The sequence below is a fragment of the Podarcis muralis genome, chromosome 1 (assembly GCF_964188315.1).
Source record: "Podarcis muralis chromosome 1, rPodMur119.hap1.1, whole genome shotgun sequence".
NCBI lineage: Eukaryota > Metazoa > Chordata > Lepidosauria > Squamata > Lacertidae > Podarcis > Podarcis muralis.
The window spans coordinates 29,737,856-29,757,760 of NC_135655.1; the positions used below are offsets into that span (position 1 = coordinate 29,737,856).

General features: G+C 49.0%; 1 protein-coding gene across 3 annotated transcripts; it reads right to left on the reverse strand.

Annotated features, from left to right (window-relative positions):
- Nucleotides 1-338: 338 nt before the first annotated feature.
- On the reverse strand, nucleotides 339-18,930 carry GSTZ1 (glutathione S-transferase zeta 1). 3 transcript variants are annotated; one of them, XM_028718810.2, is made up of 9 exons: nucleotides 18,777-18,930; nucleotides 16,720-16,771; nucleotides 8,246-8,313; nucleotides 8,040-8,120; nucleotides 7,079-7,204; nucleotides 5,265-5,340; nucleotides 4,601-4,653; nucleotides 2,281-2,330; nucleotides 339-874 (listed from the first exon to the last, which is right to left on the reverse strand). In XM_028718810.2, the coding sequence occupies exons 1-9, from the start codon at nucleotides 18,795-18,797 to the stop codon at nucleotides 748-750; spliced, it is 654 nt and encodes a 217-aa protein (XP_028574643.2). In that variant the 5' UTR covers nucleotides 18,798-18,930; the 3' UTR covers nucleotides 339-747. The 3 variants fall into 3 exon arrangements, with proteins under 3 accessions (XP_028574643.2, XP_077781434.1, XP_077781435.1); XM_077925308.1 differs by having other exon boundaries at nucleotides 18,774-18,914; XM_077925309.1 differs by lacking the exon at nucleotides 18,777-18,930 and adding an exon at nucleotides 17,240-17,385.
- Nucleotides 18,931-19,905: the final 975 nt, after the last annotated feature.

Below are 19,905 nucleotides of genomic sequence, written 5' to 3' on the forward strand. Positions count from 1 at the left end.
GCAGGCACTACTTTAGCCCTGAGTCTGGCAGCCTTGATCCCATAGATCTCTCTGCAATTATGCATCTTAGCAGTTGTCTCCTATGCAGAAGGCTTTCCCATTTACTTCTACAACATAAATAAATGGGATTTATGATTTAGGCCTTTGGACAGAAAAAAAAAAGCTTGCTTGGTTGCTTGCTTGCTGCCTGGGGTGCTACTGAAGAAGTTATTTTTAAAAAGTAGTTAAGCTGCTGTTTTGTCTAACTTTTTGTGCAGTCAACCCAGCAGGATGGTACCTTTGCCACCTAGAGTATAACAAGCAAGATAATATCAAATGAACTTCACACAGAACAGTCAGAAGCTCTTTTTTCTTTTAATCTCATTTTACAATTGTCAAAACATGATCAAAGGTTAGGTCTTGCTAAGTGCTTTAATGTAGTTGCATCATCATCATCATCACTATTTATTTACTATTGAATTTATATACTGCCCTATACCCGAGGGTCTCAGGGCTGTTCACAAAATAAAACCAGAATAAATCGTGATGGTGGAGTGCATTTCCCTCTCTTAGCAGGAAATCATTCAAGTTGTGGTTCTTCCTAGATGGTGGCACATAGAGTCCCTTTATGGGCAAATTATTATTACTATTATTATTTATTTATTAAATTTATATACCATCTGCAGGTCTCAGGGCAGTTCACAAGATAATCAATTTTTTTAAAAAAAGTTATGCCCAAATCTTCCTCAGTAAAAAAATGGGGCAGCTTTAGACTCTTAGTTCTGAAGGGGTATCTGGCTGCCGTGATGGATGGCTCATTTGGAACGCTTCCAATTCCAAGAGAGCTTTGTTGATTCTGTTTATTGTGGGGAATGGCGTAAGATCCACTTTAAACCTGCCAAGACAAATGAATAGTTAGACATAGAGGCTGTGGTAGTTAATGTAGTGATTAGGGGTAGACAAATGTGTCAATTTCGGTTCTCTGTTTCTCTTAAATAGTACTTCATTTTCACACAGCAATTTTATAATAATAAAAAATTCATCAGCATCCTAATGTGTGCGCGCGCACAATTTCCCCAACTGCAGTTTTGCAAATCAGCTTCCCCTAATTTAATGCATTTTTGTATGTTCTTTTCACTAACATACACATTTTCATGCACACCCTACCCCAGTATATGCATTTCTGTGCACATCACTTGGTGGGAGAAATGCACCACAAAACTGGGAGAAGTATGAATTTCTAAGGATGGCTTTGTTTCGGCTCTTGTATTGTTTCAGAAAGTGCAGATTTGCCTTTAAATGCAAACAAAATCAAATATTTTCCCTATCCATAATAGCAATATATTCTGAGAATAAATGCTCCACCCACAAGCCATGATCCAGTGAAATAAGCTCTTGCACGAAAGCTTCATTGGTGTAAATGCTCCCCCCCCCCCATTAATTGTAGCATGCATTTCAAGGGGGCGGGGTGGGATTCACTGGGATTTTGGCTGGGGAGGGAAGGGCTAATCTTCCCCTTCCCTGCATTTACTTTGGTTCCCTCACCCTTGCTGTTAAATGAACAAAAATGGCTGTTGTGATTGCCAGTGATGCACTGAGCATCTTGTGTAGTTAGATGTCCTAGATGTCGGCAACCGAAGCAGGGGCATTTAGGCCAGGCTTCCTCAACCTTGGCTCTCCAGATGTTTCTGGCCTACAAGTCCCATGATCCCTAGCTAGCAGGACCAGTGGTCAGGGATGATGGGAATTGTAGTCTCAAAGCCTGATTTAGGCAAAGGAGAAACAATACAGAACTGGGATGTGGAAGACAAAAGTCTAGTGGACATCCTAATTCTGGGCTGTTTAGGTGAGAGGGTGGTGTTTTATCTTGAACTGGGATGACTCACTGCCTGCCTTCTAAGTGTAGATTGGAACGCTGCACTTCTTAATTTTCTATTTTTCTTAATAAACACAAAGTGATATGCAACGTTGGGCACATTCAGAGTACACCCATCTAAGTCAGCAGACCTAAGTCATTTTAGCCAGCTTATTTCAGTGGGTTTATTTTTAAGCACCGTGACTTCATACAGATGCTTCATACAACACATGAATGTCGAAATATAAAACATAACAGCATTGCACTTCTCCTGACTTCCCTTCCACCCCAATGTTTTCTGGAAGTTGAATCCCAATGCAGAAAGTTTATCCAATTTGTCTGCTACTTCAGTAGGTATTATCCTCCCACCCCATGTATGACTGCCAACTAGGCCAATGGGATCACACCAGTTGCCCTAGCAACTAGCAAGGCATATTTCTGCTTACCTCCCGGCATTGAAAACTTGGGGAACCAAGCATAGGTCAGCCATGGTTACCTGCAGAAAAGCAGAAAGAAATGTTAAAGCAGTTCCAAGAGCCCTTCAGCTTTTCAACCTAGCGGGATTGTGTTTTCTCAGAGTTAAATTATAGTGGTGACATGTTGATGTGGCTGGAATATCAGCTCAGAGACCGGTGGGATGACGGTGGAGAAGTCTCTCTGCCTCCTCTTCTATCTGATGTATCAGAATCTTAGAATTGTATAGTTGGAAGGGATCCTGAGGGTTATCTAGCCCAACCCCTGCAATGCTGGAATCAAAAAAGTGATCGGTGTCATGTGATGGCGATGATCCTATGAGAGGCACAGCGCTGAGCAGTTTGATATTAAAAGCAATGAGAAGAGGCAGGGAATGTGGAAGACAAATTAATACAATACCAAATTCTGCTTACAGAAATATCTTAACGGTTTGACATTAAAAAACGTACTGTAACCCTTTGCAATTAGTTTGCTGGGAAACTTCAGTTCACTATTTTCTGTAGCTCAGCTCATTACAGTGGTGCCTCGCAAGACGAAATTAATCCGTTCCGCGAGTCTCTTCGTCTTGCGGTTTTTTTGTCTTGCGAAGCACGGCTATTAGCGGCTTAGCGGCTATTAGCGGCTTAGTGGCTATTAACGACTTAGCGGCTATTAACGGCTTAGTGGCTTAGCGGCTTTAAGAAAAAGGAAACAAACTCGCAAGACGTTTCGTCTTGCGAAGCAAGCCCATAGGGAAATTCGTCTTGCGGAACGACTCAAAAAACGGAAAACTCTTTCGTCTTACGAGTTTTTCGTCTTGCGAGGCATTCGTCTTGCGGGGCACCACTGTAACTGGATATGGATTTATTTATTGTGATATTTATACCCCCACCATTCCATTTCGTATTAGAATACTCGGGGCAGCTGATATGAACAGTTTAAAAAGTATTGTGAACCATTTAAAAATGATCAGGAATTTTTTTTAAAAAATAAAGCCACACACTTGAGCAGCAGATGAAAACAACCAAAACAAAGTACCAGGTATGATTAAAATCAGCACTTGGTAGCTGGCAGGCCACTGGGAACAGGAAAATCTCTAGCTGATGAAACACCATTGAAAGGGGCTAGATGGCTCACTCAAGGCTGTTTCAACTGACCTATGTGAATGAGCAGCATCCTGCAGGTGAAGATAGTCCTTTTCAGGTATCCTTTTCAGTCGTGAAGTACTGTATAATATTTGCAGTATAATTTGGGTGCATGTATGGACTTTGGTTAACCATTGTTATTTTTGTATTCAGATATGTTGGGTTTGCATTTGATAATTTGGGTGTGTGTGTGCATGTGGCTTGCTCTTCTGTTCCCTTTTAATTCTCTGCTGGCTGGGTGCAATGGTGGGTCTGGACGGAGGAGATGACGGCAAGAATATAAGTGCATTAAGCAGAACTGGATTTGCAAGAACCCCTTTCAACTAACGTTTCCTTGAGACACCCGAAAAGATCTACATGCTTTGGGGCCTTGGAAGGAGAAAGAACATAATGGCCACTCCCCCATCTCTGTACATGCAACAACCAGAGTAACAGCTTGCACGCTATCCTGTGACGTTTTGATTGGACTGCTAACAGTAGCAGGTGGCACTGTTGCTCAACTCTTGCTGTAGCCAAGAATAATGTTCAGCCTTTTGCGAGAGGTCCCTAAAACGGTTAACTCGGGTAGGGAGAGAAAGGAATAAGTAAACTATTAGCTTACTGTGTCCTTGGATCTCTACTCACTTGGCCTCTGCGTTGATACCAGTGCACAGATAAGAGAACATAAGAACAGCCTGCTGGATCAGGCCAATGGTCCATCAAAACAGTTCTCTCTGTGGCCAACCAGATGTCTATGGGAAACTCACAAACAGGACCTGAGCACAAGAGCCCTCTCCCCTGCTGTAGTTTCCAGCAACTGGTATTCAGAAGCTTTGCTGCCTCCAGCTGTGGAGGCAGAACACAGCCATCATGGTTGGTAACTATCAATAGCGCTCTCCTCCGTGAATTTGTCTAATCCTCTTTTAAAGCCAATGAAGTTGGGGACCATCACTGCCTCCTGGGGCAGCGACCTCCACAGTGTGACTATGTGCTGCATGAAGAAGCACTTCTTTATCTGTCCTAAATCTCCCAACATTCAGCTTCACTGGATGTCCACAAGTGATTTCTTGCTATCCTGACTTAGGAAATCTGGGGAGTTCCTTGTTGGCACCCTGGTTAACCAAACCTTGGTAATTCTGAGTTTCTCATTATCTTGGTCCTCAGAGGACAGGATCGCATCTTGCCTTACCTCATCTCCAACACAGTAGCGCCCAGCTGTTACACGCAGGATCTGCTCCAAAGCTTCAGGAAAAGAAAACGGCATGTTGTTGGAAATCAAGAACACACTTTGTGTTTTTCAGCATACACAAATCACACTGCTAAATTTGGCACTGTTTTCATAAAGGAGCATTAAACGTCCTGGTTATTAAATGGCAAATATCTGGACCTCCCAAGGAGGATATTGCATTGGTTTTGCTTCTCCCCTGTTGGACCACATGTTTATGCAGGGGTGAGGAAGCCAATAGGCCAGATCCATATTTCCCCAGCCCTACTAGATCAAATTTGAATGATAGGTGTGGGTGCCCCCCTGCCAATCACCTGACATCACTATGTCAGATGCTTCTGTGATTTGAAGTCCCAACGGTTGGGACTTTGTTCAAAGCGCAGTCTGAGGCTCTTTGAAAGCCCTTTTCCAAACAGCCTTATGCTGCTCTTTGAACTTGTGCTGCCTGAGACTAATAGGAGCTTAATCCAAAGCAGCTGGAGGGATACCAGATTGATGGAGGCTGGCTTAACTGTTCCACCGGTGTCTTCCAGTACAAGCCAGACAGGAGGACAGCTTTCTCCTCAAAGCCTCCTACCTGGCTAGCAGATGACTAAAGTCCAGCTAAAAGTTTCAACCTGGGACTCACCTTTGAAACCACGAGAAATGCAGTTCTTTGCCCAGTCTTGCTTCTTCTCACCAAACTGCTCCAGGACAGTCAAGTTCTGATAAAATGTAGGAAGAGTCTGCAGGTTAGATTGTCTCTACTGTACAACACCCAGAAGCTTCACTATATGGTGGCTAATAAGTAAATATTAATAATAAAAAGAGAAGGAAGGTTGGAAAACTACTTTTGGGGTGTGTGAAGGTATGGCAAAGACAATTATTCAGATAAGGTACCCCTGCCCATACGGGCCAGTCTTGACAGACTCTAGGGTTGTGCGCCCATCTCACTCTATAGGCCGGGGGCCAGCGCTGTCCGGAGACACTTCCGGGTCACGTGGCCAGCGTGACATCGCTGCTCTGGCGAGCCAGAGAGGCACACGGAAACGCCGTTTACCTTCCCGCTAGTAAGCGGTCCCTATTTATCTACTTGCACCCGGGAGTGCTTTCGAACTGCTAGGTTGGCAGGCGCTGGGACCGAACAACGGGAGCGCACCCCGCCGCGGGGATTCGAACCGCTGACCTTTCGATCGGCAAGCCCTAGGCGCTGAGGCTTTTACCCACAGCGCCACCCGCGTCCCATAATTATTCAGATAGTGAGGCTTTAATCTATGATATATTGCAAGGGTAACCAAGCTGTGTCTTTCTAGGGGAGGAACTCCCATCATCCCTGACCCTCAGTCAGGGTGTCCTGGGCTGATGGGAACCAGAGTCCAATAACATCTGAAGTGCCGCAGATTCACCACTCCTGCTGTAGTGTTATGTGCCTTTTGAACTTTAAGGCTGAGGCAAGACAAACAGATATTGTCTTGTTTTTATCTCTAGGGACTTTTTTGTCTGGAACAGATACAAAGAGGGCCACAGACAATGGGTACTGAGTGAGCACTAGTACAACACAGTATGAGGGCAGGGGTCATCTGCAATACTATCTGTAGAAATTCATTACTCCCACCTTTCTGGGAGAGGCCTTCATGATGCCCTTTTTACTGTGCATTCATGATTATTTGCACACTCGTGATGGTGTGGGGTGGTTAAGCATAATTCTGCTTACAACAGAGTTCACAACCTGCAAAAGTGTCAGGATAATACTATTTTGTGTTCAGTCAGTTCCAGTCCTGTACCTTCCGCTAACATCCTGTCACTTTTTATACTTCAAATGTTGCAGTTTGTTTGTGCAAAAGTGCCCTTCCGGGGGGAAATAATGTTGTAATGTTGAGGAAGCATTGCTTCCAGTTGGAACGATGTGTGGCTGGTCCAGTTTAAATCCACCCCCAATTTTGCACTATCACTGTGTCTTTTATATATTGAAGAATATATATCCAGGGGGGGGAAACCCAATCGGGAGGGGTGTTCTGAACCACAGGCCCAAAGGAAGGCTCGTGGGAGTGGTTTGGTGCAGGAACACTAAAGGAGGACATCAAAAACATAAGAGCGGCCAATTATAGGGCTTTATTAAAGGAGGTGTAACATTACAGCAAAGCAGTCTATAGCCTTCATAGACGCCGGACAGATTCTGCGGACAAGCCATTTCCTTGCTGCGGTGTCTGTCCCATGTCTGCAAAGGCTAGGAGACCTGGCAAGCTGCTTTGCTGTAAGCCTACAATGTATTTAATAAAGCACCAGAACTAGCCATTCTGATGTTTTCGACATCCTTTGGTATCCCACACCCAACCACTCCCACAAGCCCTCCTCGGGGCCTGAGGTTCGTAACAAGGGACACCGCTTCATTTGCAGTCAGTAGTGAACTCTGATCCAACAGGGTTAAGGATGGATAGGCAGGCCCAGCAACTGGGCAATTACCTGCAAGGGTTGAATTCCAGAAGCAATGTGTTCTGAGATCATCCGCACCAGGGCTCTCTTCTTTGGATCCTGGGGCAGGAGACTAGGTCTTGGACGCGTCTCCTCCAGGTACTCTATTATTGCTATCTGCAATAAGCGGAGAGACTTTTAGACAAGAATGGCCCGGGAAGGGGGGGGGGAGTGGTTGAAATGGAGACACTAGTTCCCTGATGCAGATCAAGGAGTGAGAAATCTAAAGCAGTAGTTCCCAAACCTCCCTCCCTCCCATGGATTTGATGCTGCAGCAATTGCAATGTGGCTGTACTAGATACTGTATGACTCTTTAAATGGTATTGCTTTTATTTTCTATATATTATAAAAGAATTATATAAACTGTAAGAAATAAAAGCAATAGAAGTACAATTAAAAATCAATATAAATGTTTAACACAACGGGTGTGCCATTTCCCATCTTCAGCAACAAATCCACAGGTAAGCCATGGATCACCTGAATGAAGCTTGTGCACCACAAGCTCTAGATCTGCTTGGATTAAACCAAGCCTGGGGCTTTCCAGATGTTGAGCATTACAACTCCAGTCAACGCTCATTATCAGCCATGCAGGCTGGGGCTGATGAAAGCTGGAGTTCAACAACCTCTGGAGGGCCACAGGTTCTCCATCTGTCTTTCAAGCTAATCTGGAGCATATGCTAGTAAAAGCATATCCCGTGTAAGGAATGAATCTCATGTCTCAGAACAATCAGTATGGAACCACAGGTAGGATGGGATTCTTCAAGCAACATCAGTGTGGGATTAATTTCATGGTGAAAAGAAACCCATTTAATGGTGCTGCTAGGTGTTCCTATCCCATTCACGATAGCTTTCCTTCCAGCAAGTCCCAAGCCCGCTCCTGAGATCTGGAGTGCAAAGTCCTTTGCCTGGGCAGCAGAACCAAGTAAATAATTAATACAGATTGCTTACTCACCGACTGCGAGAGGGTGATGCCATCAATTTTGAGGGCTGGGACTTGCTGCATTGGGTTCACTGCTTGGTACTCTGGTGTCAGCTGTGGAGACAGGACAGCTCCTGAGACGTTTGGGCTCCGCTACTGAAGCCCAGAAGAGCAAAGCTTCCCCCTTGCGGAGGCACCACCCTGCCAGCTGTGCAGACCACATCCCGCCATCTCCTTACCTGCTGCCCTCCATCCTTCACAAGGTTGACAGGTGCTGAATCATAGGCAATTCCTTTCAGAGCCAGTGCTGCCAAGAGAAAGGGTGACATACAGTTTCAGGATGCTACCTACTCCAATTTATATATTTTTATCACTTCATTTTTCAACGCTCTGAACACTATGGAAGTTGAAGCAACAAAACAACAAAAATCTGTAGAATCAGCATCACAAGAACTTGTAATAATATGGATTTAAGAACTAAGGTGTGCATTAAGAGCAAATATGAGAACCAAGATTTTGTTTCAAAAGGGAAATGTGCTCATTTATGTTTGTCAGGGGTTCAGGAGCAGAGGCAAGGGCAAGGGAGGAAACAGAGAGCGAAGGGGAGGAGGCAGAAGAAAAGATGAGCGATGACGACGACCCGAGATCTCCGAGTCTTTCCAGTGAATCGGAGGATTCACAGAAAGGAGCACCAGTGGCCAAGGCAAGGGGGGAGTTTAGGGGGGCACCCCAGGAAGATAGAGCCAGAGGGGACTCAGAGGAGAGCAGTTGGAGATCGGGACCAGCGTCACCGCCAGAGAACAGGGAAGAGGAAGGGAGCCAGGGGGCAAGCGCTGGCAGCTCACAACAGGAGGGAGGGCACGAGTCAGGGGTGGCCACACCTCCATCTGGGAGCGAAGAGACGGTTAGACGGAAGGTGGAAGGTTGGGCGCGCGCGCCAAGTTCAAATGCACAGGAAGGCGGCGCAGTAGGCAGCCCGGAAAGAGAGCCGGGTCCTAAAGCCCGGCGCAAGGAGACAGGAGGGTCCGGGGGGTCAGCGTCAGAAGAATCCCGGAAGGAAGAGACCCAGGGGGGCAGAGGGACCCAGAGAAGAACAGTCAGGCGGAAAAGGTGGAGCAGGGCTAGGATATTAAGTTGGTGTACAAGGGGCGGAGATTCAGACGGAGCTTCGCCGATCTAGCTACTAGACGTAGAGTTGCACGCAGCAGCTTGAGAATGGAAACTGTAACTCAATAAAGACTTTTACTTAATGACCGTTGGCTAGCGTGATCCTCTGTGAGCTAGGATCTTGAAGCAACTCTGACAGTAAGCTCCGTCTCCAGAATTGTGGGCATCTACAGCCTCGAGGAGAGGAGAGAAGCAGGTGCCTACTAGCGAGCTCACGAACGGCAGCCGACATGACGGCTGAACAGCAAATAGCGGAACTCAGAGAAGCAGTGTCACAGCTGAATGCCGAGGCTCTCGCATCCAGGAAGAGAGAGGAGGACGCAGCTGCCGCCTACAGGGATCTCCAGGTCAGGTTGGAAGTGCTTACGAAGCAAGGGCAACAGACACCCAAACCAGAGGGGATTGGTTTGGGGAGACGCACAGGCGGTCTGGTCTCTCACTTCGATGGGAACCTGCAACAGTATCCCAATTTTAGAGCAGACGTGCTGTGTGCACTGCAACTGCTGAATAAAGATTTTAGAGATGAGCAGGAGAAAGTGGGATTCATCATGTCCTATTTGCATGGGGATGCCAGGGCATGGCTGCGCAATTTGTGGAGGGATAACGATCCGGCGCTCCAAAATGCGAATGCCTTTATTAAAGCGATGGATGGGTGTTTTTTATCAAGCATTGACGTGGATCTTGCTCGGCAACAGATTCATGGACTGAAGCAGGGAAGGGCCAGCGTACGGCAGTACCATGCCCGCTTTTTCGCCTTGGCCAGTGCCCTAGAATGGGACAGAGATGCGACTCCTGTAAGAGACCTGTTCTGGGAGGGATTAAACAGCTCTGTGAAAGATGAAATTGCGAGGGGGGAGAGACCCCGGACCACCCAGGAGCTCGTGCAGAGGGCGCTGGCAGTGGGGGTACGGCTGGAAGGACGTCCGTGGAGCAGGGACGAAGGGCGTGGAGGGCGCGAACCAGCCAGGGGCTCCTCCTTCTTTCCCAGAGAAGCAGCACGTACGCAATCCACGCCTCCGCCAGGAGGAGGAGCTGAACCGATGGAGGTTGGAGGTGCCAGGGCTCAGTCAGCAACCAGAGCCCTAGCACCAGCAGCAGTGAAAGCGAAGCCTCCTAGAGGGAACAGGAAGTGTTACGTCTGTGAGGAGCCAGGGCATATGGCGAAAGAGTGTCCCCAGAGGCTCCGCAAGCTCACTGCAGCCTCAGCAATGGCGACTGCAGCAACGCAGCAAGGAGAACCACAGCAGGGAAACGACGCAGTCTGGCTGGAGGAAGAGGCACTGGGGCCCAGCCAGACGTATTAATGATGCAGTCCCCAGAGATTTTACAGCCCGTGAACCCCCTCCCGCCCAAACCAGTGGTGAGGCTCACCGCATCGCTCCAGCTGCCCAATGGCATCACCATGGACGTGCCAATCACCATTGACTCAGGCAGCAATGCGGACTTTATAGGGCAGGACTTTGTCAACAAGCAGGCTATACAGTTGCTGCCGGCCACACTGCCCCTGCAGGTTGTCACGGTGGATGGCAGGGAGCTGCTAGGGGGGCAAGTGGTGCAGCAGACGCCACCAATGGTGATGCGACTTGGGAATCACAAAGAAGTCATCAGCTTCAACGTCACTCAATTGTCGGACACGCCCATTGTGTTGGGCATGAGTTGGCTGGACAAGCACAGCCCAACGCTGGCTTGGTACCAGAGGCAGCTGACCTTCGGCTCTTCCTTTTGTGCTGAACACTGCATCGTGCCCAGGCAGGAAGGAGAGGAAGAAGGGTCACAGCTGCTGCTAGGCACGCTGCAAGCGATTCCCCACAAGTACGCAGAATTTTTGGAAGTTTTCTGCGAGAAGGAGGCAGACAGGCTACCCCCTCACAGGCCATATGACTGCAAGATTGACCTGCTGCCAGGGGCGGCGCTGCCTAAGGGGAAACTGTATTCCATGTCAGAGGACGAACTGCAAGAACTCAAGGAGTTCATAGATCATAATTTGGAGCGCGGTTTCATCCGAGAGTCCAAGGCGGCGGGAGGCAGCCCGGTGTTCTTCGTTAAGAAGCGGGATACGCCCCAAAAGAGACTCGTAGTGGATTACAGGATCTTGAACAGCGTGACTAAGCCGTCGGACTTCCCCATGCCCCGAATTGACGACCTCCTCGCAAAGGTGCGGAAGGGCAGAGTGTTCACCAAGTTGGACCTGCGAGGGGCGTACAACCTCATTCGCATGCGGGAGGGAGATGAGTGGAAAACAGCCATGTTCACGCCACTGGGGACCTACGAATATAGAGTTATGCCTTTTGGATTGCAAAATGGCTCCCACGTTTTTCAAGCATTCATGCATCACGTGTTGGCGGGACTTCTCTACAAGACGTGCGTCTGTTTCTTAGATGACATCCTGATCTTTTCGGAGTCGCAACAGGAGCATGACAGACACGTCAAGGAAGTGCTGAACAGGCTAAAGCACCATAGGCTCTACGCCAAGCTGGAGAAGTGCCAATTTGACGTGACGGAGGTGGATTTTCTGGGCTACAAGCTGTCTGACAAGGGGCTCGCCATGGACAGCGCCAAGGTTCGAGCGGTGTTGGATTGGAAGAGCCCGCGCAACCGGAAGGAGGTCCAACGGTTTGTCGGCTTTGCGAACTTCTATCGCAAGTTTATCAAGGGCTTCGCTATGCAGACGGCGGCCATCACTGACACGCTTAGCTCCAAGAAAAAGAAGTTCATTTGGACAGAGCAGGCGGAACAGTCCTTTCAGGCACTCAAGCGTCTCTTCGCGTCGGAAGAGCAGCTGCTTCATGTCAACCCCAGCAAGCCGATGAGGGTGGAGACTGACGCCTCGGACAGAGCCGTGGGGGCGGTCCTGCTGCAGAAAGACCCGCAGGGGGTGTGGCGACCGGGAGCGTTTTACTCCAGGAAGCTCAGCAAGTCCGAGCAGAACTACACCATATGGGACAGGGAGTTGCTGGCCATTCATGCAGCGTTCAAGGCGTGGAGGCACTTTCTGATCGGCGCCAAGCACACGGTGCAGGTTTGCACGGACCACAAGAACCTAGAGCACTGGCGCACGGCACAGTTCCTGAACCAAAGGCAGATACGTTGGGCTGAGTTCTTTGCGAACTTCGACTTCCGAATAGAGTATGTCCCGGGGGACACCAACATCATGGCGGACGCTCTCTCTCGCAAGCCACAGTATCTGGAGGACGCAACGCCAGCGGCCGCCATGCACATCTTCGCACCAACAGTGTGGGCGTGCGCCGCGGCAACCGTGGATCTGGAGGCGGTGCGACGAGCGTTGCAGGGGGACTCCTTCGCGCAAGCAAAGATGGCAGAGGTGCAAAGGGGCAAGGCAGCGGCCGACGGTTTCCAGCTAAGAGATGGATTGCTCATCCGTAAAGGGGCCATCTACGTGCCGGGAGACGAACTTCGCGCCAAGGTGCTGCAGCAGCTGCACGACGCGCCCACTGCAGGGCACTTCGGCAAGGAGAAGACGGTGGAATTAGTAGCCAGGGATTTCTGGTGGCCTGGAATGAGAGGGGAGGTCGCGGACTACGTGGCGAGGTGTGACACCTGCCAGAGGGCGAAGCCAGTGCTTAGACCGCCGGCCGGACTGTTGGAACCGCTGCAAACTCCGGCCGAACCTTGGGAGAGAGTGGCCCTGGACTTTGTCACGGATCTGCCCAGCTCGAGGGGCAAGACGGCAGTGCTGGTGGTGGTGGACTTGTTCTCCAAGATGGCACATTTCATTCCGTGTGCGAAGGTGGCCACGGCGGAACAAACCGCCAAAATGTTCATAGACCACGTGTTCAAGGTTCACGGTCTGCCACGGTCTATTCTGTCCGACCGGGGGCGGCAGTTCATCTCGAATTTCTGGCAGAGGCTGATGGGCTTCCTGAACGTCAAGATCAACCTGGCGTCGGCGAGACACCCGCAGACCAACGGGCAAGCGGAGCGGGTCAATGCCATCATGCAGCAGTACTTGAGGTGTTATGCAAATCAACAGCCTGCGACGTGGGTGGATTACCTGCCGCTCGCCGAGTTCGCCTACAACAACACGAAGCACGTGTCCACGGGGGTCACACCGTTCTTCGCCAACAACGGGAGGCACCCCAGAACCTTCCCGGGACTGGAAAGGCTGGGGGAGGGGGAGCCGCAGACGGCAGATGCGTTCGCGTCGGAACTGCAGGAAGTCCACGATCAGCTGAGGCGCCACCTGGAGCTGGCCAAGCACGCATACAAGGTACACGCGGACAAACGCAGAAGGGTTGGCGAAGAGCTCCACGTGGGAGACTGGGTCTGGTTAGCAGCCCACGCAGTGCCGGCCAGGTCGTTGGCCAAGAAGAAACTAGGGCATAAGCAACTGGGGCCCTATCAAGTCGAAGAGCAAGTCAACCCGGTGGCCTTCAGGCTGGCGCTTCCGGAGGGTTCCAGAATGCATCCGGTGTTCCACAGATCGGTGCTCACTCCCTACAAGGCACCGCACAGGTTTCAGGAACCCGGAACGGCGCCGAGTCCGGTCAGAGACAGAACAGGGCACGCAGGAGTGGCACAGAAGGAGCGCATCAACGAAGTCACAGAAATTTTGGATTCCAGATGGGGGGAAGAAGGGGTAGAATACTTTCTCGCCAAGGAGGGCACCCCGGCCAGTGCGAACAGCTGGGTGCCGGGCTACGCCTTGGACGAACCTCTGCTCAAAGACGAGTTTCATGCCCTCTTCCCACATAGACCGATGCCAGCAGACTTTTTCGACGACTGGCTTTTCACGCCCACGCTTTCGGCCAGCACGTTCCGGGGGTTCGACTCGGACGAGGACCCGACACGAGACGTCCGTTCCCCGGAGGGGTCACCCTCGGGATCTGCCTCAGAACCCTCGTATTGGTGGGACGACAGACCAGAGGAGCAGTGGCGCAGGAAGTGGCAAGAAGGTCCAGGACGAGCAACGCCGCCAGGAGGAAGTGAGGGAGAGACGGACATGGACGTTTTCGGGGACGACCCAGGTTTCGAGCATGGCGGCACAGAGATGGAAGCAGAGGTGACCGTCGTCGACGAGAGCAGGGAGGAAGAACCGGAAGACTTCGGATGGAGGCCCGCTACGGGAAGCGAACGGTACCCGACATTCGTCCCCTTGACGCAGCAGCACCCAGCTCCAGCACCGGAAGGAGGGGAAGGGGGAGTGGGGGGCTTCGAGGGGGGGATGGATGTCAGGGGTTCAGGAGCAGAGGCAAGGGCAAGGGAGGAAACAGAGAGCGAAGGGGAGGAGGCAGAAGAAAAGATGAGCGATGACGACGACCCGAGATCTCCGAGTCTTTCCAGTGAATCGGAGGATTCACAGAAAGGAGCACCAGTGGCCAAGGCAAGGGGGGAGTTTAGGGGGGCACCCCAGGAAGATAGAGCCAGAGGGGACTCAGAGGAGAGCAGTTGGAGATCGGGACCAGCGTCACCGCCAGAGAACAGGGAAGAGGAAGGGAGCCAGGGGGCAAGCGCTGGCAGCTCACAACAGGAGGGAGGGCACGAGTCAGGGGTGGCCACACCTCCATCTGGGAGCGAAGAGACGGTTAGACGGAAGGTGGAAGGTTGGGCGCGCGCGCCAAGTTCAAATGCACAGGAAGGCGGCGCAGTAGGCAGCCCGGAAAGAGAGCCGGGTCCTAAAGCCCGGCGCAAGGAGACAGGAGGGTCCGGGGGGTCAGCGTCAGAAGAATCCCGGAAGGAAGAGACCCAGGGGGGCAGAGGGACCCAGAGAAGAACAGTCAGGCGGAAAAGGTGGAGCAGGGCTAGGATATTAAGTTGGTGTACAAGGGGCGGAGATTCAGACGGAGCTTCGCCGATCTAGCTACTAGACGTAGAGTTGCACGCAGCAGCTTGAGAATGGAAACTGTAACTCAATAAAGACTTTTACTTAATGACCGTTGGCTAGCGTGATCCTCTGTGAGCTAGGATCTTGAAGCAACTCTGACAATGTTTAAAGCAACAGCGGTGGTTTCTGTGGAGCTAATTCACCTTCCTCACTGAAGGTCAAACTAGATGTGACTTGAGAAGACAGGTTTGCTGTTCAGGTGTCGTCTCTGTTTAAATATAAAGCAAGGGGTGCCTACCACTTTCCACAACAGATAAGCATGGGTGAGAGGGGGCTGAACTCTTTCACCCTCCAGTTGTTGCTGAACTACAACTCCCAGCCCTAGCAAGCATGGTCGGTGGCCAGGGATGATGGAAGTTGTAGTGCAGCAACATCTGGAGGACCAAAGGTTCCCCACTCCTACACTGAAACAACAAACCAGACACCAGGCTGCTTCACCATGTTCTGCAATCTGGAGACAGCAATTCAGTTAACATGGTTGATGCTCTCTTTGACTGATAGTTGTAACCCCCAACCAGAGTCAGTCTTGTTTATCTTGCTAGATTATATCAGGTTATGAGCTTCAACAGACAGAACTTTTAAAACCCAAAGTCTTCCAGCATCCCTTGAGTGTTTCCAGAGTGCCTCTAAAGAATGTAGGAAATGCAGACATCTGGATTGTGGTATTTTTATGTAGAAAGTATGTATCTAATTAATCACAGTCCTCAGATAAAAAAGACCAGCCAAAGAGAGAAGGAGCTACATAAAAATCCTTATGAGTGCAGAAATATTTGGGAATTTCTAGATTGCGTACATTGCAATATAGGAGTAAATGTGGCCTGTCTCACAAATGTTTTCTGCCACAGGAGAGGGCTGCTTTGCACATTACAGAACTTCCTGCATGTAGTGCACTTTATGCAAAGGAATAAAAAATTTAACCTCATGCGTTAACAGTGCAATCCTAACCATGTGTGCTCAGAAATAAGTCCTATTGAATTCAATGGGGCTTACTTCCAGGTAAATGGGGTTAGGACTGCAGCCTGAAACATCACTTTTGATGCACAGTGGAACCTCGGGTTGCAGACGTAATCCGTGACGGAGGCACGTCTGCAACCCGCAGCGTTTGCATCCTGAAGCGCTGCGTCTGTGCAGGCACGATTCAGCGCTTCTGCACATGCAGAAAGTGCGAGCGGCGAAACCCGGAAGTAACCCGTTCCGGTACTTCCGGGTTTCCCATGGTCCGTAACCCGAAGCGTCTGTAACATGCGGTATGACTGTATATACAGGCTGCACATGTTGGACACATGGGCTGTGGCCAACTGCTTTCTCCCAAAGACAATTGCACACAGGTTGCACAGTATTTTTCCATTTTTGCAGTACAGTCCTTTATGTGTCTACTTAGAAGTAAGCACCACTGAGCTCAGTCAGGTTTGCTTCCAGGTGAGTGTGAATAGGGTTGCACCCTTAAAGTACAAACGTGTCCTCTGTATTCACACAATCTAGGAGCTTTCCTCTTTCCACAGCAAACTAATTTTAGCATTTGCTCCCACTCTTTACCACAAGTAAAGAAGACACGTTTTAGTCTTCAGAAATGGCTGATCTTTCGGATATATGTTTGCTGCTCTGTGGTTTGATAAATCACTTATTAACTGCGTTTTGGTGAAGAAATGCAAAAGACTCTTAACTGGCAGCATCCTATAGAATAGGATTCCACGCTGTGCTTACCAATTCTCACTCTCCAGGTGCAGGAACTTCTGAAATAAGTATAGAGGACTGGCTGCAGTGGGGATGGGGGTGGGACAAGGAAAAAAAGTAAGTTACAATTGAAGCAGACTCACGAATATTGAAATAAAAGTTACCAAGTCCATAGAAAACAGATAATTTGTTTTGGTTTTTTTCTTTTAGCACAAGACAGTCTTGCCATTTGTCTTGTGATTCTCCTGAAAATGAAATTGACTCACTTTGCAAACAGCATGTTTAGACAAGAGTAGCCTCACTGATTCCTATTTCTTCTTCTGAAATACTGGCATTTTCCACTGTTGACCCCTCCTCATCCCCCACCCTGCAAATCCCAAACAGCTATAAGATGAAAGCTCACTTTCTAAACTTTCAGTGAAGGAGTGCCTGAAGACCAGCAGCTTCTACTCCAGATGAATATTATAGAAAAGTGTGTGGGAAAAGTGACACAACAATGCTATGATATCAAGACAGAGCCTCACCTACCAGAAACCCACATTTATCTCACCTTTTTAGAAGCCTCCATGCTGCATGTGGTGCAGGATTCTCAGAATGAAAGCCAGCTCACACTGTCTAAAACTTGCAGGGAGGGTGAGAGGGAGGAATATTTCCCTTGCAGCCAATTGGAGAAATTTCATAATCCCACCCTTTTAGCTATCAGATGGCAAAACGGAGCAAGACAAAGATCTCATTGCTTAGCACTTTTAGTCAGATACCGGGGTGGGGGGTGGGGGACTAGAGCTGTGTGACTTTTTTTTGTAAAATAGGCAAGCTGGGCCTGTAGTTATTTACTGCAGGGACAGAAAAACTGTGGTCCTCCAGATGTTGCTAGACTTCATCTCCTGCAACCATCCTATCTGGATAGTTTCTGCCCGAAAAAGAATCTATTAGAAAGACCCTAAGACTTGCTGATCAGAAGGTCGGCGGTTTGAATCCCAGCGATGGGGTGAGCTCTCGTTGCTCAGTCCCTGCTCCTGCCAACCTAGCAGTTCGAAAGCACATCAAAGTGCAAGTAGATAAATAGGTACCGCCCCAGCGGGAAGGTAAACGGCATTTCCGTGTGCTGCTCTGGTTTGCCAGAAGCGGCTTAGTCATGCTGGCCACATGACCCGGAAGCTGTACGTCGGCTCGCTTGGCCAATAAAGCAAGATGAGCGCCACAACCCCAGAGTCAGTCCCAACTGGACCTAATGGTCGGGGTCCCTTTACCTTTACCTTAAAGGATTGTGGCAAAATAAATTGGGTGTGTGTGTGGAGAAAATGCATAGTCGAGCAATTGCATAATTACCCTTCAGCAACTGACCTTCAACTTTATTGTGTTTTACAATCAAGCTGGTAAAAGAACTGTAAACAACCCTGAGGTCCTTTTTGAAATAGTGGGTACAAACGAGATAGGTAGACAGCTTAGAATCCTGACTAACCAGTGACACAGGAAACTGCCTTATACTATGACACACTATTGGCCCATCTAACTGCATTGACTGACAGCAGCTCTCCAGGGTTTCAGGCAGAGGTCTTGGGAGATGTGGGGTATTAAACCTGGGACCTTTTGCATGAGCCACAGTCTCTCCCAAAGGGGATGGGGATATGGGACCAGGATTATTCCAGATTATCACAGAACAAAGATTTATGGTGTATCCCTGGTTGCCCAGAAGGCAAAACTCCATCCTGACTTTGTCTCCTGCTCCATTTTGTTGTTTATCAATCTGAAATCCTCGCTGAACTTCACAGGATATCCTTCTGTTCTTGGTAGACGGGTACAGGGTAGCTCAGTTACACGGGGAAATTGTCAGAGCAAAAAGAATTAAAATGGGCATTAAGCTTTCGTCTGAGCAGAATATTTAACTCAAATGGAAGCCTGGGTACAAGGAAAGAATATTCAGGAAAAACAAGAAAAAGAAATACAAACAGCGTGTTCCTCCAAGCACCCTTCACCAACGAGTTGTCCGGATGTTTTGGACTACAACTCCCATCAGCCCCAGGCAGCTGGCTTTGCAAACACAAATGTATCTTTTCCCCCCTCCACATTGTTGTAATAGCAACTACCTTCGCTAATGCTGCGCACATCCTGTGCAGTCCTTCGTCTTTCTCTAGCCGAAGAACGAAGCTATGATTTTTTTGCTCAACAGGGCATTGGCTATGATAGGAGTAGCCGCCCCCTCCTGTTCCGCGCGGGCGTTTTACTGCCTGCCAGCCTTGAAGGGAGACTGTTCGAGAGTAGACGCTTTTCCCGTGAGTCGGTGGGATTCTGGGAGTTGTAGTTTCAGCTCATTCCAAAAGTCTTAAAACTGGCCCTTTTTATTCCTTAGGCGGCAAGCACGAATTTAAAAGAGAACACCTCAGAAAATGCACATTTCAGAGAGGCAGCTGTGTCAATCTTTTGCAGCAAAAGCGGGACAAAGCTTGGGCCGCCCAGGACCCAGTTAGGCAAATGAGACAACTTATTTTACAAAAAGGTAAAAAACGGTTGTATTTGCCTTGACAACTGCAATACATATAGCATTAAGAAAACGTCGGGTTAAACTGAAGGCTTCTTTATTTAACTCAGAGCAGTAAAGAAATCTCCGAAAAGGCTAAAAAACAAACAAACCAATGTTCCCAGAAAGTGAATTGTAAGCAATATCTACCCTAGCTCCTAGTTACAATTTTCCCAATTCTCATCCTTGCTTTCCAAAGACCAGTGGACAAAATGAAAGAGCAGGAAGTGGGAGTTTTAAATTAGTGTATTTATTGTCTTCAAACAGTTCTGCTAGCCCATGTTTTAGCAGGAACTTTTATATGTACAGATGTCCTTTAAACATGTCTAGCCCTTCTCTGACAGGTAACCCTAGGATACAGTATTTCAGAGTATTTCAGAGATAGCAGCTTGTCAGTCATAATGCAGAATTATGAAGTCACTTCTGATGTCAGCATAGAGTACAGTTGACAGTATGATTGTATCTGGATCATCCCTCAGTCCGCAGTAGAGGCAGGAGACTAAACAAGGCAGCCCCTTTGCAACAAATATACAAAAGGTGCTGCTTGCTGCCCTTCTTGATGCCACAGTGCTTACAGAGACATGCAGCGGATACTAGGTTTTATTGAACGTCGCAAAACTCCGCCAATCCATTCTGGCGCGGACAGCCTTGCTTCAAGGACTACGCTTCCCACAATGCAGTGGAAGCCTCTGTAACTC

What these genes read in the sequence shown, in the direction of transcription:
- GSTZ1 (XM_077925308.1), bottom strand. Translation starts at nt 18,797, where the DNA reads ATGTGCGCAGCATTAGCGAAGGTA. An exon ending in CATTTCTCGTGGTTTCAAAG is followed by an intron (nt 4,654 to 5,264) that starts GTGAGTCCCAGG and finishes CTTTTCCTGAAG; the next exon opens with CTTTGGAGCAGATCCTGCGT. An exon ending in GCTACTGTGTTGGAGATGAG is followed by an intron (nt 2,331 to 4,600) that starts GTAAGGCAAGAT and finishes GCTTTTCTGCAG; the next exon opens with GTAACCATGGCTGACCTATG.